This window comes from Aulostomus chinensis, chromosome 1 (assembly GCF_037954235.1).
Source record: "Aulostomus chinensis isolate RoL2024-O1b breed Wild chromosome 1, RoL_Achi_v1.0, whole genome shotgun sequence".
NCBI classification, from domain to species: domain Eukaryota; kingdom Metazoa; phylum Chordata; class Actinopteri; order Syngnathiformes; family Aulostomidae; genus Aulostomus; species Aulostomus chinensis.
The window spans coordinates 514,769-530,837 of NC_141320.1; the positions used below are offsets into that span (position 1 = coordinate 514,769).

The window sequence follows — 16,069 nt, forward strand, 5'->3', positions numbered from 1 at the left end:
GTAGGCGGCGTGGCCGGAGGCGTACAGGACGGGCCTCCCCAGTGTCTATGTCATGGAGGACAAGATTGGTGTGGGTACAGTCCTCATCTTTGGCAGCAAACACATCAGCAAACATGTCCAACAGTGTTTTTAATTGACATTGCTGTTCAGTCCCCAGTCCCTGGCAACTCCGAGCAAAGAGGTCGGCGATGGCTTCACTGGTTTCCGGGGATAGCGGCTGCACCCTTGATGGTGGCTCCTTCTGCGGTGCTGGCGGTTCCTTCTGTGGCGCTGGCGGCTGCACCCGCGATGGCGGCTTCACGACTTGGCATGGCTCAGGATCATAAGACTGGTGAAGAGCTATGGTACCGGTGTTCAACAGTAGGGTGGCTTTGGGCACATCCACCACAGCCCCCCACTCACTCAAAAGGTCAAGACCAATAATGCAGGGATCTTGGATGTTAACAAGCCAGAACTGGTGATGTACCTGGAGGTGGTCCACAGAAACCTTCAGCATCCTAGTACCCAACATACTTGCCCAGTCCCCAGTGACCGTTGTAATGTTCTGGTCGGTGGATGTCCAGCCCTTGGGACTCTTGCCACTGGAGCTCGGCAGAGTTCCTGGCTTAATTAAGGAAATAGTAGAACCAGTATCCACCAATGCACGACATGGGGTTCCTTCAATGACACAGTCCACATAAAGTCCATGAGTGTGTCCCAAGCAGCCAAGGCGCATCATAGATGTGTTAGGGGTGGTAGTAATTTCAGTGGATGGTAGCCCCCCCTCAATGCCATCCCCTGCTAGTTTAAATCCGGCTGTTGACTCAGTGGTGTTGGAGCAGGACAAAAGCGAGCAATGTGGCCAGGGGCCCCACATCTGTAACATTCACCGTCACTTCTCCTGGAACGGTGTCGCTGCGGGTTGGTTGTTGTACGACGGGCCTCGACCACATCACTATCGTCACCCCTGGCTTGGTTAACACGAATATCATTGCTCCGCCCAGAGCCTTCGGGACACAGGACATGCTCCACCCGCTCTGCTTCTTTCAGTGCAGCTTCAAGTGTGGAGGGAGAAAACAACTGCATGTGCTCCCGCAGCCGTCCTGGTTGTAGTCCTCAGAGGAAAGCCTGGACAGTGAGCTCCTCCTGGACACTCTCGGTGAAATCGGGGTGCCCACGGCGAGTGTAACTCCGCAGGTCTGCAGCGTATGTACCTAAGCTTTCTCCCAGCTCTCTAAGGCGCTTTGCTAGCCGGTCTCGGGCATCATCTACAAAAAGGTGACGGTCAAATCGACACTGGATAGCCCCTTTAAGCTTCAACCAATCTTGGAGCTCAGCTGGGCGCAGATCTGTCAGTATCTGCAATGCCTTCCCCTCTAATGAAAGAGCAACATGTCCGGCTGTCTCCTCATCAGACCATCTATTAATCTGTGCAGCCAGTTGAACTTGTAAAAGAAAAGTGTCAGCAGGCTCTTCCCCATTGTAGCGATGAAGCTTAATCATAGACTGTCCGTGAGGCTGTACGGGCTGGTTTACTGGTCCTATGGCGGCCCCCATGTGTTGACTTTCGGCTGGGACTTCATTCGCCCGGAAGCGGTTCCTCTCTCCCCGGTCCAGCTGAGACAGCCTCGGTGCGCTGTCTAGCATCACTTCCCGCCTCTGTCCACTGGACCCCGTCCACGTACCTTCTCCCATACACTGCCCCTGGCCTAATGCAAAGTCCTCCGTGCAAAGCTGTCGTCTCTCACCCCGGTCTTGGCGAGCGGGCCTCTGTTGCCCCGCGTCCCGCCACAGCACAGAAGGTTGGGGCGCACTAGCTCCGTCAGGACGACCAGCAGCAGCACTCTCCGGATCATTTTCACCAACTTTCCAGGGACCCTCCCTCAAAAGTGCCTCAAGGCTGGAGATCATGAGTTTCACTTCTCGTTCTGAAGACATCGCAGAACACTTCTGACACCAGTGTAACGGTAAATAGAAAGAATGACAGGAGCAAGTCTGGTCCGTACTGTGTATACAGTGTACGGTGCATACAGTATGCACCGCCCAGAGCGCGCGGAACCCCCAACAATTGCGCCTTGGAACAGTTCCTCGGCTTCGCCCGAGGAAGAAGGGAGTGTGTGATGTGCTGGTGAGTCTACAGAAAACTGAATGTGTTTGTAAAGATTGCTAAAAACATTAAACTGCAAAAACGGTGGTGTGTGTAAGTGTGCTTCGTTACCAGTACGTTTTAACAGATGAGGGAATGTTTTAGAAAAATGGCGCGTGTTGAAAACGCGAGTGATGAATAAAAAAAATAAATGTGTTGAACATGCTGGTTGGCCACCCCTGCACACTCGAACACATGCTGGTGAGACTGTATGGGGAACGGTGTAGTGTGGAATGTGAAAACCAGGTAAACCAAGACAGAAACTGAATGTAGATGAAGTGCTACTCACAGCAGTAGGTCAGCTGGTGTTTTTATTGTGCCGGCAGATAGCTGCCTATGCGCTTGCGTGAGTGGCTAGGTGCGCGCATTTGGCGCAAGCGTCACGGCTCACTCCGTGACAGTCCTGTGTTCTGGGGTGTTGCTTTCAGCCAGGTAGCGTTGGACTTCGCTCATTGAATCGGCTGTAGTATGAGAGGTCATCTTGCTGTCCTCAACCTCCATATCAAGAGGTTTCCAGAGAGGCCCTAGCAAATATTTAAGAGCTAATTCTTTGTTCATCATGAGTGTATCATCACATGACAAACTGCCACAGAAATTCACAAAGAAACACAAAGAAATGTGTTTTCATAGCTGGTTGTGATCCATGTGAGGAGCGAGGCTCTTCCTCTGCTGGCTCAGGCTCATGGCTCCTCATTTCAGCAGCTCACTCCCACTTCAGTCTCTGGACGGCTTCAGTTGCTTTTAGTGGTGGTGCAGTGGTCAGCACTGTGGCCTCACAGCAAGAAGGTTCCCGGTTCGAGTGCATGTTCTCCTTGTGTCTGTGTGGGTTCTCTCTGGTACTCCAGCTTCCTCCCACAGTCCAAAGACATCAAGAGGGGACGAGGCTGATTGATACTCTAAATTGACCGAAGGTTTGACTGTGAGTGTGAATGGTTGTCTGTCTCTGTGTGTTGGCCCTGTGATGGACTGGTCACCTGTCCAGGGTGAACTCCGCCTCTCGCCTGTAGATGCTGGGATAGGCTCCACCCCCCGTGACCCTTAATAGAAAGATAATATAGATAATAATAAGCAGAAGACAATGAATGAATAATATACTATAATATCATATCATATAATATATCATGACAGGACCCATGAATTCATCCAAACCTCACATTTCTTAAACAACCTTCCTGCTTGCTAGAACATTCAAGGGTGCAATGAGCTTCAGGAACTCCTCAGTGCCTCATTTTCAACAGTGGCCGGTGGCTGCATGTCGACCACAGCCTCATCCACTGCTTGCTCCCCCCCCCCCCCCCCATGATGGGAGTTAAAGAAACTCAGCACAGGACAGTGATAGGAGGCTTGTTTCCTTGATGTGGGCTTCACCTCCACTGCTGTCCACATTTAACTGCTGGCTGATGCTGGTCCCCTGTTGAAACCTGGACCAGACCAGGGACCTTCAGACCTTCAGTCTAACGCTGTTCCAGCATTGGATGAAAGAGACTGGTGCTCTCATCTTCTTCAACATTGACTTGTTCTACCAGGACAAGAGAATCTGAGCTTGGATGTCATTTAGCAGTCAAAGGCTTGTTAAACTGGTCAACATCAGCTGGTGTTCACTCTGATGATGTAGCGATGGTCTGGATTCTTCCTTCTGGAGCACCAAGCTGCTGGGAAGAAGCCTGATGATGTCAGAGTTGTGTTCAGTGGCTCCTGCTGGGTCCATTTCTGACAAATGGGCTCCAAAGAGTTCAGCTGTTTAAAAGGCTCAGAGAAAGCCGCACATCATGGTGGTCAGGAGACGAGGTGGCCGAATGGTTAAGGTGATGGACTGCTGATCCATTGAGCTCTGCAGGCGTGGGTTCCAATCCCATCCTCGTCGTAGGAGACTTTGGTTTCTGCTCCCAGGTTCTGGAACGACTCTGAAGTGTGAGGCTTTTCAAGAGGAGATCCTGCAGCACCAGAGAGCTGCAGTTCCAGGACCCCACAGCACCACCTACTGAATTGGATGATAAAATGCAGTTCTGGGACTTTTGTTTTTTGGTGACAGCGCCACCTATCGAATTAGATGATAGCAAATTACTCCTTTCGGACTACAGTATTAAAGGTTTATTCCACCAAAATACTTCTTCCTGTCCTTTAATTTCTGACAACTGTATAAAAGGATTATTCCAATTCCTCCAAAATACTTTCAAACAAGTTATAGTTTTAAAGGTTCATTCCACCAAAATACTTTCTAATTTATAGTTTTAAAGGTTCATTCCACCAAAATACTTTCTAATTTATAGTTTTAAAGGTTCATTCCACCAAAATACTTTTAAATTTATAGTTTTAAAGGTTCATTCCACCAAAATACTTTCTAATTTACAGTTTTAAAGGTTCGTTCCACCAAAATACTTTCTAATTTATAGTTTTAAAGGTTCATTCCACCAAAATACTTTCTAATTTATAGTTTTAAAGGTTCATTCCACCAAAATACTGCTTTCTGTCCAACTTCTCAGTTTTAAAGGTTCCTTCAGTTGAGGGCTCCTGGTTCTGCGTGAGGGGTTGAGGGTCGATATGGGATGATGAGGAAGATTTCATGTCCCGATGGTCCTGCTAAAGTAACTGTGAGTCATGACATCAAACAATGTCATCAAAATACGCTTGAACTCTTAAAATGGCAATAAAATCTACTGGAATCATTTTACCACAAACACTTTTATTGTGTTTTTGTGAGCATCATTTTTCAAACATTATAACATAAACTTTAAAAAGGGTCCATTCACTAACACTCTTACTTGAAGGTAGTCACTGATATCAGTAAACAGCTGATAAAGATTTGTGTTCATGTTTTAATTCTCTACTCTGACCTGTGCTGAGACACTGGACCAGAGAGGAAGACCTGCTCAGCCTCCTGCATGGACCAATTCTGCAGCTCAGTGATGACAACGAGGGATTCAGCATTGAGTTCATTTTAAACTTTTTGGAGGAAACACCTGTAAATTAACCAGCAGTTACTGGTGATGCTTCACAGTTTCCAAGCTCAAACGGCCTCCTGCTTGTTGGACTCACAATTTCCAAAAAATGTAGACATCAAAAGTCAAATCATGTTTTTGTTTGGTTTTGTGTTGTTTTGTTTTTTACTGGAGGAAAACTTCAAATTGTGATGATGTGTCTGACTTAGAAACTGAACCCCCAAAAATCAAAAAGTCTCCTTCTTCTGTGCCGTGATCTCTGAGCTGATCATGATTGATCTCATCAATAATCCTTGGCAGCCGACCAGTCACACACAGCCCCCCCCCACACACACACACACTGAGACATGCAGCAGCTCACAGTAACTGCCTCAGTCACACAGCAGATAGACTCCTTTCTATAACAAGATAAGCAGTAGAAATGGATGGAAGTGATGATGAACTGATGAACAGGTGATTTGTCCAAAAGTCAACATCAGATTCATTTCCAATCTGTGGAAGCAGTTTCATCTTGAGGTTCCAGGTAAGAACAGCCAGCTGTGGGCTGACACACATCTCTTCAGGAGCACTTCTATGCTCCAAACTTGCCAGGTTGAATTGTGTCTGTATTCTGAGGGCAGCAGGAGGACGGAGGAGTGAGGACACACACATTTGGAACTGAGAGCAGCTGTGTGTGGGATTTCCCCTCCAAAGATAAAACCAGCTCCTTCATGCTGGCTATGAAGGCTCACAGTCACACTGACCCTGCTACAAATACTTTGATATGCAACAGACTGGTTTCTCTTCTGCTAGTTTGTTATCAACTGTTGTCACATTTATGGATCAATTTAGCCGACAAAATGAAGGCTCCAAAGGACCAGCTGGAGATGCCGGGGTTTGAACCCGGGGCCTCATACATGCAAAGCATGCGCTCTACCACTGAGCTACATCCCCTCTGTCAGAGTCACTGTTTAACTGATGCAGCAACACAAACACAGACACAACATTTTTCTCCTTCATTTTAGGGATAAAAAGGAAGTCAGCCTGTGATCTCAAAGGCTCTGTGATCTCAGGAGTTTCACTGTGATGTCAGCCCTCACAACCTTAGACCACAGAGGCAAGTCAGGCTCCAGGAAGCTGAGGCTGCTCCGTTCTCAGTCCAGTCCAGAGTGAAGGTTTCCCTCTCTGAAGCTTTCCAATCCAGCCCAGATCCTCTCTGACTAGCAGGAGTCTTTGACCAGGAAATGAGAATTATATTGAACGTCTGCTCATCCTCAGAATGAAGTAAAAGTATTTGTGTTCCTAAAATAATCTCCAGATGCTAAGATCAATTATTAACATTGATTGACAGCTCTAAACTGACCCATCATCACAATACAGTTGCAAACTGAGGACTGGAATATTTAGAAATCCACAGTTGCTCATAACAACTGGTAGTACAAGTACACAGTAGAGACGACTGTAGGAAGTAGCAGTTGTGAGCCTTGAAGAAAATGCAGTAAAGACAGGAAGCCCCATCACATTGTCAGTGTTTCAGTGACTGGCATTGTGAAGAGACTGAGACAAAGTCAGTTATGAATGGAGGGCTGAGTTGGAGCAGAGGGGGGCAGGATCCTGGGGGTGGACTGTCTTTAGGGGGCTGAGGTGTCTGGTGGTCTTGGTGGACCCTCTGCATCTCAAGCTGAGACAACAGAGTCCTGTGTTCTTGAGTCATTGTCTATAGTCTCTGTTGTTGGAGAGCTCAGTGTGGTCCCTGGTGGTCTAGTGGCTAGGATTCGGCGCTTTCACCGCCGCGGCCCGGGTTCGATTCCCGGTCAGGGAATGAGTTATTTAGAGGTTGAGGGAGAGGTGATCAGGTGGTCCACATGATGGTGGAGGTGATGAACTGTGAGTCCATCATGGCTCCACTCTCACCCCCATTGTAGTGTTCTTGGTTCACTCTGCCATGGCCCCATGTTGAAGGCTGACTGTCTCATTCAGGTTCAACCCTTTGTTAGACACTATTAAGTCACTGACTCCTGCAAGGACAAACTCTGGTCAGTGTGGTCCCTGATGGTCCAGTGGCTAGAATTGGTGCTCTCACTGCCACAGCCTAGGGTTCAAGTCCTGGTCAGGGAAGCTGTGGATACCCTGAGGTTCTAGCCAACTATGGACTGATAGCTAACCTCCCCTCCTCTCTACAATCCTGGAGAAAGCAGCTGCTAATCAGCTGAGTGACTTCCTCCATAACAAGAGTTGATTTGAGGGTTTCAGCCTGGTTTTAGAGCCCAGCACAGAGACAGCACTGGTAGAAGTCACTGGATATATAAATATATATTATAGATAAATATCGGCCGACTCATCAATGGCTGAGGAATACATTCAGTCAGTAGCATATCAGTCCTCTGAAGCTGTAACGTGAGCCCACTTCTACCGACTAGAGGAGAGGTAAAATTACACCTGAAATCTGAGGTTTGTCCCTCAAAAAGAACCGCGATGTACTAAAAGTTTCCTCCCCAGAATGATTCTATCAACAAACACTTTAAATTGATATTCTGGAGTTTTATTTCAGTCGCCTGGAAAGTGCTGTGGAGTGAGTAAGATGGTATTTAAATGGCAGGCCTATCCACTCGCGCTAGCACTAGCATTGCAGATAGCGTCAGCAGGACCAGACCCAATGGGTCCAAAACTGTCTCCAGTTGCTGGGAGCACCCTGGTGAGCTGGGAAGGCCAAAGGTCCAAAAAACTGAACCTCCCCTTCAAGACTGCAGCTGCTCAAGAATGCAGCTGCACGTGCATGGACAGGAACTAGGAGGAGAGACCACATCACCAATCCAGAACACAGTTTAAAATCCTTCTCCTCACTCTTAAAGCTCTGAAAGGAACATTCCAGCTAAAAAGAAACCTCAGGTGTGTTCTTGTGTTTTTATTATTTCGAACGATTGCAAATGGAACCCAGTTGTGGTGAATAGTAATAAAAAGAAGAAAGAGATAATTTCTTAATTTCTGTATAGATTTGCCAATCCGATTCAAAACCAGATATTATCGCTGCCTGTTTTGCTTCATTTCTCCATCTCACTGCTTCTCTTAGTTCTGTGTCCACCCAGGGTGATTTCATATTCCTGACTGTATATTTTCTTAGAGGAGCATGTCCTTTCCTTGCAGTTACCACTCGGTTCTGATCAGAACACCCCACTGGTCTAGATAATGCTTTGGAACAGAAACAGCTCCAGTTTGGGAGTATGTGGTCTGTGCATGTTTCACTTTCGCCCCATCTTTCCTAGAACACTCTTGTTGATCTTTCCACCATCTGTGTTCAATTACATGTTCTTGCATCGCAGCTTCTCTTGAAGTGGACAAGTTCCAATCTATGTTTGTGTCTCCAGGCAAATAAATGTCTCGATCAAGATGGCGTCCTCTATCTAACGTGAAACCTTGCACTTGGTGGTCTGGACACACCCTACAAGCAATGGTTGAACATGAGGTAGACTGATTTGCACCCAGATCACTTCAGTATTGCAGCCATCAAATCCAATCTTACTTTTGCTGGAATGTGATTTTGTACATAAACTGCTCCACCTCCTCCATAGCTGTTCCTGTCTCTTGTAAAAATATTGTACCCCTGGATTCCCAGTGCATCCTCATTGAATGTATCATCAAGGTGAGTTTGTGATCTTGCCAATAGACGGATATCCAAGGACAAGAGTTGGGACACTTCTGTTATTCTATTTCTCAGGCTGCAGATATTTTTGTGAGCCGACTGAAACCCTTTTCTTGGTAAATTAATTACAATCATAATAAACATTAATGGGACTTAATCGTCTTTCCTTTATTTTGTCAACCATAACACACAACCACACAACCACACACACAGACACACACGATTTTCCAATTAACATACTGCAACCTCATCTTCTCACCCCACCCCCACTGATGAACTATCTGGCCATGACTTGTCTTCCAATAACAATACAGCCACATGCAACAGGACAGTTTGTGTCCATGTGTAGAGTCAAAACATATATATACATACACACATGTACACACATGATGTCATCATAAAAACCCTTCCTCTGGGGAATTGTGAGTCATGTAATGTGCTACAGGGCCGAGTCATTGTGCTTCTATTCCTTCAACAACAGCCACGGAAATATGGGGCGAGGTTTTATCAACCTGAAACAGTGACAAAGCCAAACCTCCAACGTTTGGTAAATAGAAAACACCTTTTGGGGTTCTTGCCAAAGTGTCTGAGAACACAGAGAATTGTGATCCCATATTTGGGTCTAACAGTTTGAAGCAGGCAACATCCGTTCCTGTCATATCAACATGTAGAGTTACATGGAGGTCTTGTAAACCTGTTAACCTGGAATGATCTGGCAGGTCTTCTTTTCCTGCTAAGAAATCATCCGTCTGAATCCAGGACACCGTCAGCATCTGATTGAAAAGGAGTACATGAGAGAATAATAGCATCCTGTATTTACCGCCTGTAGCGTGTTGAAGAAGCATTCAGAATCATGGTCAGGGACTGTGGTATGAACGCCTTCAGGAGAACAATGAATAGTTGCACGCCACTTGGTGAACAAATCCCGACCCAGTAGATTACTTGGTGAGTTATCAGTGATTACAAATGGATGCTCTCATGAAATGAGTCCAAACTGAACTTTGGCTGGTGCTCCAATGGACTTTGCATAGTTGCTCCAGCAATTGCTACTGTTTTTATATTTTCAGAAGTAGGAACTAATCCTACACGGTTAGCATCTGACTTATGAATGGTGGAAACTGTTGCACCTGTGTCCCCTAAGAGTTCAGCAGATTTTCCATCTCCTGATAATTCAACTTTAGGTTCAGCAGTTAGAGTTATTTGAGAGCATTCAGTTACAACTTTCTGTTTTTCATTTTCATTGTTGCACACTGGAAGACACTGAAGTGCTGTCCTATTGTTGAGGGGGATGCCACAGGTTCAGAGGCGGTCCTGGTCTGGGGCCCTGTGGAGTCTGAGGTCTTGGGTGCCAGTTTCCTCTTCTTGTTGGTCTTGGCCTTCAAACCCTCTACCTCTTCTCGGATACAATCCTCTTCATTAATCACTTCTTCTCCTTCATCATTTAACACATTTTTGTCCTGGTATCCTAGGTTTCCAGGCTCTAGTTCTTCTTCTAAATGCAGGGCTCCATTGAGCAGTGGGAGAGAGTGAGGCAGACAAGTTCTGCTCTCTTTTAGGAAGCTTAGACAGTTCACTAAGTGACGGAACAGGACTTTGGAGATCATCATTGGCAGCAGCAGCTGCTCAAGCAGAGGTGGAGGACTGAGTAGGTTTGCTACTGGGAGTCTGCTGCTGTAACTGGTAAAAGGTGTTCTCCTACCAGTCTATATGATCAGTGGAGTCGTTGCATCGAGTCTGTAACCTCAGGTGTTTAGGATCCCATCCTCGTCGCCATTAATTGTGGTCAAGTGGCCCTGCGTGGGGGGGTCGTCCGGCGGAGCAGTGAACAGAAAGGAGGCGGTGGTCTCTTTCTCAAACCTTACACACTTTATTCATGCATGAGAGAGAAGTTACAGCACTCATAGAGCATCAGAAGTTCTCTGATGTTTCTGAGGAACAGTCAGCTATTTATCACTGTGGGGAGGGGACATACAGATTGGAGGTAGAGTCATGTCACATCCAAGGATTCTCAAAATCTCAAAATAGGCGCCCAGGTTGAGGTCAAATAGTTCAGATTATTAAAATTAACAAATGCAAACATCAATCTGCCAACCACAAAGTAAGTTTACAACTTTGAAACCTGGAGCATGAGGGTACACACTTCAGCTCCTGTGGTTTGACCCAAATATATTTTAACGTCCATGAATAAGCATCCGATTCTGCATGAATAGCACTTTCACAACATGAGCAAACATTCTCTAAGGTTTTAATCGTCTCAGCTGTGACGCTCTTCCACATTCTGCCTGACGTTTGCAGAGAAACATAGAAACCAACAGGTCATCTTCAGCTGCACAAATCCTGAGTGTCATATATTTTCATGAGCTCTTTTCTTGATAACTCATCTGGAGGGCAGGGAGCTGTTCATTCCTCTGAGTTGGAAGCTCCTGAGTCCAGAGCTCTCTTCACTGACACCCCATTACTGGCCACTGCTTCCTCCTCATCCATCGTCACTTGGATTTTCAGCAGCCAACATCTCTTCCTTTCACCTCTAAAAACTCGTGCACACGTGCGCGCGCACACACACACACACACACACACACACACACACACACACAGACTCCACTAATGATCACATCTCATTTTTCTCTTAGTTCAATTTCAGTTTATTTTTGCATTTTTTGTGAAATGAATTCTTCAGTTGGACTTCAACATGAAACTCTCACTCTGGTTACGGCTTCAGAGCGACATTGTGACAAATGGTTTATTTCAAGGGTGTGTTTTCATGTGTGTTTTCAGGTGTCTCTTATCTAAGAATCGTTTGCCACAAACTGAGCAGGGGTATGGTTTCTCCCCTGTGTGTGTTCTCATGTGTCTTGTTAGTTGTCCTTTTTCTGAGAACCTTTTGCCACAGATAGGGCAGGGGACTGGTTTCTCCCCAGTGTGAATGTACATGTGTGTTTTCAGATGTCCTTTAAGTGAGAATGTTTTGCCACAAATAGAACAGGAAAATGGTTTCTCCCCAGTGTGTGTTCTCATGTGTTTATCTAAACTATTTTTGTAACTATAACCTTTACTGCATGTTGAGCACCTAAAGGGACGCTCATCCTTCCTGACTTCAGTATCAGCTTCAGAAGAGTCTGACATCTGGTCGTCAGTCTGGGGTTGTACAAGTGGATCTGGATCTACCTTGCTGGCTGGTTCTGGTTCTGGTCCTCCACACTCTTCTCCATCAGCTTCTGTTTTCAGAGGGTGAACTGGGCTGCTGCTCAGAGACTCTTCTTTCAAGTTCTCCTCAGTTAGACTCTGATGAAGCTGTGGGAACTGAGGTTTCTCTTCGTTCCCTTCACTCTTCACAGGGACCAGAGTGAAGGGGAACGTGGTGATATCAGCCTCCTCCTGCCCTTGAAGCTGCCCTCCCTCCTCACTGGTCCAGAGCTCCTCCCGCTCCTCCTTAATGTGGGGGGGCTCTGGGTCCTGCAGCTCAGGGGGAACCTCTTCTTTAATCACCAGCAGCTGCTCCACATCTGCAGGACACAAACAGCAACATCAGAATCTCTTCATTTGACTCTGAAACAGCGGAGCAACAGACAGAAACAGAAATCAACTAAGATCTGTTATCACGTAACTTCAAACTGAACATTCTTGAATGACTGCAGATGTGCATGATGGTGTCTCATTGACTAATAAAAGTAGGGCTGCATTTCAAAATAAGAGAATATTAATAAAACTGTGCATGTTCAAATCAAGTGCTCCATTTCAGAAAAATAACACAAAGGAGCCAAAGCTTGAGTTTCTCTTGTCCTGTCTCACATCTTGACTCAGTCTCAATCTCACAGAGAGGAAATCCCTCCACAGGTGAACCCTTGACTTCCTTCCCCTCTTGTGTTCTGCTCCTCCACTTCTTTGCTCACTGAGAGAATTGAGCTGACAGGATTTTAAACCTGGGCCTGAATGGAGAGGAGGGGCTCATTAGTGAGCCTGGAACGATCCTTAGTTTGATGAAGAGGAGGAGAAACCTGCCTGCAGTGGTTATGAGGAGCCAAAAAGGACCAAACACAAAGATGTGATTTTTTGAGGCGGTGGTGTTACAGATTACAGTGGTGTTACAGGTGGTGGTTTGTTACAGGTGGTGGTCTCAGATTGAGACTCTGTATGCAGATGATGTTTCCTGTAAAACAGGATAATTAAGACAATCGGTGAGACGCGTCTGCTCTGTTCAGCTTCTCCGTGAAGACTGGGAAGCAAACCGGCGTTCACCGGGAGAAGCAGCCCGCGACACTGCCCCCTGCTGGCGGAATGACAAAACTCTCCCATTTTACATGGGACAGAAATAACATTAAAAAATAATCAAAATAACATAAAATGTGACCGACATTTGATGAGCGTCACAGTGGCATAAACAGACAGACATCGCTATCGGTCGATGCTGCTGGGAGCGACACAACACCTTCTCCTGGTCAGTGTGCGGGGACTCACCTGCTCTGTCCAGCCTGACTCGGGGCTTCAGCACGGCATCGAGCAGCAACCTCTGCCGGCGGTTCTCCCGCTCGTACTCCGCCACGGTTTCCTCCAGCAGAGCCACGATCTGCTCCGCGGCCGCCGCCAGCCGCTCGGTGAGCAGCGCTCTCAGCACCGGGACTCCAGCCGCTGAGTCTCCTTCTCCCAGCTGCAGCAGGAAGTCTTCAGCGGCGGCGAGGATCCGCTCCTGGACCGACACCCGCAGCAGCTGCGCGGCGCACATGTTGAGGTTCTACCGGCGCCACTCAGCCTTCCGGAGACAAAGACCGAGGCCTTCCGCTTCTTTTCTTCTTCTTCTTCTTCAAAACGAGCAGAGTCCAAGCTCTGTTCTCTGTGCCACTCCAGACTCGCTAACCTGGTAGCAGCGGTAGTGATGAGTGGAGTGATCCAGGATTTCGGTTTGAAAAGCGCGTATTGATGACGTATTTAGTGACGTCCAAAGCCTCGCCGACCGGAAGTGGCCACGTGACGGATTCAGGACCTGGTTCTCCGGCTTGGCGTGAGATTCTAAACCACTAAAGCCTGATTTATGCTTCTGCGTCGCGTCGACGCGTGGTGACGTCAACGTCGAGGACTGTGATTTGTCCGCTCAAAACGTCATTTCCGGTTCAGTCGCAGCACAACAACACCGCCATTTTCAAAGTTTCTGTGGTGAAAGCTCCAAGAAAAAATTGACCAAGACGAAGAAAGGATTATTGGCGGCACTACAAAGACTGACAAATGGCCAACAATTGTTGTCTGTGACCAGAAGAAAACCAAGGAATCCGACAAGAGCCCCGTAAACAATACAAAGACAAAGCCACACCCCCTAGCGGCTTGGCGGTGAATTGCAGAGCAACGCGTTCCCTCGACGCAGAATAAACCAGGCTTCCCAGTCGCACCTGTTTTACGCCCCCGTGCCAGATAAGGACCCCCATCGGGCTGTGCCACTCTGGAGGGAGCGCGTCTCACAGTCAGTCAGCGGAACCATGCGGATCCGGGCCGGAGCTGTGGGAAGGAGCGCCAATTGTATCGGGTTGTTGTTTTCTGGACTGCAGCAGAACAGGAGCAGCCGGGACTGGAATGTAGAAGTAGGTTATCTTGAAGTTGACTCAGTTATGGTGAACGATATTGTGGTTCAACACTTTAATGAGCTTTAAGGCAAACATATTTCATGAGGAAACAACGCCGGAATTGGACGGATTTCAGCGGCACACAACAACGTATCCGATACACCTCATTGGAAACCTGGTGGTCTAAGACTAAGAAACACCAGTCACCATGAAGAAAGGAACTTTTAGCTGAGCACTCCTGTTCTTTTCTGCAGGTTGAATGTCGCATTTGTTGGACAGAAGCGTCTCATCTCAACAAAAGCACCTCTTCAGTGCTGAGGCATGATGGGGCTAGGCATGAGAATGAAGTCCCAGATCCACCAGGATGAACTCAGGTATACAGCCACTCTCCAACTGACTCACAGTTGCTTCATTGATCATTAATTCCTATTCATTTCTTCTCTCCTTCATCTTTAACCATCCAGCTTCCAGGAAGCAGATGCTGGATGAGGCTCTGCTGAATTTGATCCTGAAGGACTGCCAGCCCCTCAGCACTGTTGAGAGGGAAGGGTTCAGGGAACTGGTTCAGGTCCTTGAGCCTCATATGTTTGCCAACCAGAAAGGTTTGTGTGGAAATGATCTAAAGCAGTAGTTGATATCTCCAGTTTATTTCATCTCTAATTTCAATGTATTGATTTACTCTGGGTGTCATTTTCAGACCATCAAACAAACGGTGGCCAAAAAGTACCAGGAGGAACGGGAAGGAGTGAAAAAGGAAGTCCAGCTGCCGTGTGGACATCTGTGGACATGGAGGCTCCCTTGGCTCTGACCTGTCACTGCATTCGTGAGAATGAATGTGTTGGGAGTGCAAGACTTTCCACAAAGTCACCCTGCTGACAGTTTGGCCCCAGTCCAAAGAGGCATGATGGAGGACTGGGCCATCACCAACAAAGTCAAGTGTCTTGTGAGCAACGCAGCACCAAACATGACAGCATCCACTAGACAGCTCCAAATTCACCACTCAGTCTGCACTGCACATCGTCTGAATCTAGGAGTCAGAAAATCCTGTGATCAGATCCCCACTTCCATCATCAGACACAAAGCCAGGAACACTGTCACATCCTTCAGATCAGCACTACAGCCAAGGAGAAGCTGGCTCAGGTGCAGCAACAGATGGGAGGGCCAACCCTGAAACTCATCAGTGAGGTGCCAACACGCTGGAACAGCACACACAGCTGTCAGGGCTGCATGATGAGAGGGAACCAGTGTGGGAACCTCTGGCCTCTCTAAGACAGATTTGACTCCACTGACAGCTGAGGAGTTCACCACCATAGGAGAAGCACTTCTAGTAAACAGAGGTCATTCTAGTAGCCTGGTCCCTCTGTGGTTGAGCTATAATTGTAGGAAATATGGTCATTATTCAATGGTGACATCTCTCTGCTGAATAATGTAGAACTGAACGGATCCACTGGACCTTCTTTTTACAAACAGCAGCATGCAGCAGCTGTCCTGAGTGGAAAACTGCACATTTCTGTTGGTGAGAGTAAATCAAGCGATGGACTTTGTCTCTCAACAGAAGCTGTGTGGAAAAACCCTGCAGCTACGAGCGCTTCAGATTCTGAGAGTGATTCTTACGCCATTGGCTGGTTTAACCTGGCGTCTGACCGTGGAGGTGGCCGAGAGGAGCGTGACATGGCTGCACAGGTAAATCAACCAAAGCAGAGTTAGTCTTTGGCAGCAGGCCAGGCTGACAAATGCGAATGTCTCTGACTGACTGACTGATGAAGTTGGACCATTGGTCAGCCACAATGATGCATGACCCCCAATAGTGGCCTGGGTCTTTATGAAGCTCAGAATA

At 47.2% G+C, this 16,069-nt stretch overlaps 1 protein-coding gene and 2 non-coding genes across 3 annotated transcripts in view; 1 reads left to right on the top strand and 2 right to left on the bottom strand.

The window, feature by feature from the left end:
* LOC147269894 (uncharacterized) overlaps positions 1–12,976 on the bottom strand; it is a 47,656-nt gene extending 34,680 nt beyond the window's left edge. Inside the window, exons 1-2 of the mRNA XM_086204925.1 lie at positions 12,910–12,976; positions 11,447–12,186 (exon numbers count right to left, since the gene is read on the bottom strand). Coding sequence (XP_086061051.1) covers positions 11,447–12,186; positions 12,910–12,976 — 807 coding nt within the window. The remainder of the gene's footprint in view (positions 1–11,446; positions 12,187–12,909) is intronic.
* trnaa-ugc (transfer RNA alanine (anticodon UGC)) lies at positions 5,926–5,997 on the bottom strand. Its single transcript has one exon. It is a non-coding gene; the product is annotated as a tRNA-Ala (tRNA).
* On the top strand, positions 6,794–6,865 carry trnae-uuc (transfer RNA glutamic acid (anticodon UUC)). Its single transcript has one exon. It is a non-coding gene; the product is annotated as a tRNA-Glu (tRNA).
* Positions 12,977–16,069: the final 3,093 nt, after the last annotated feature.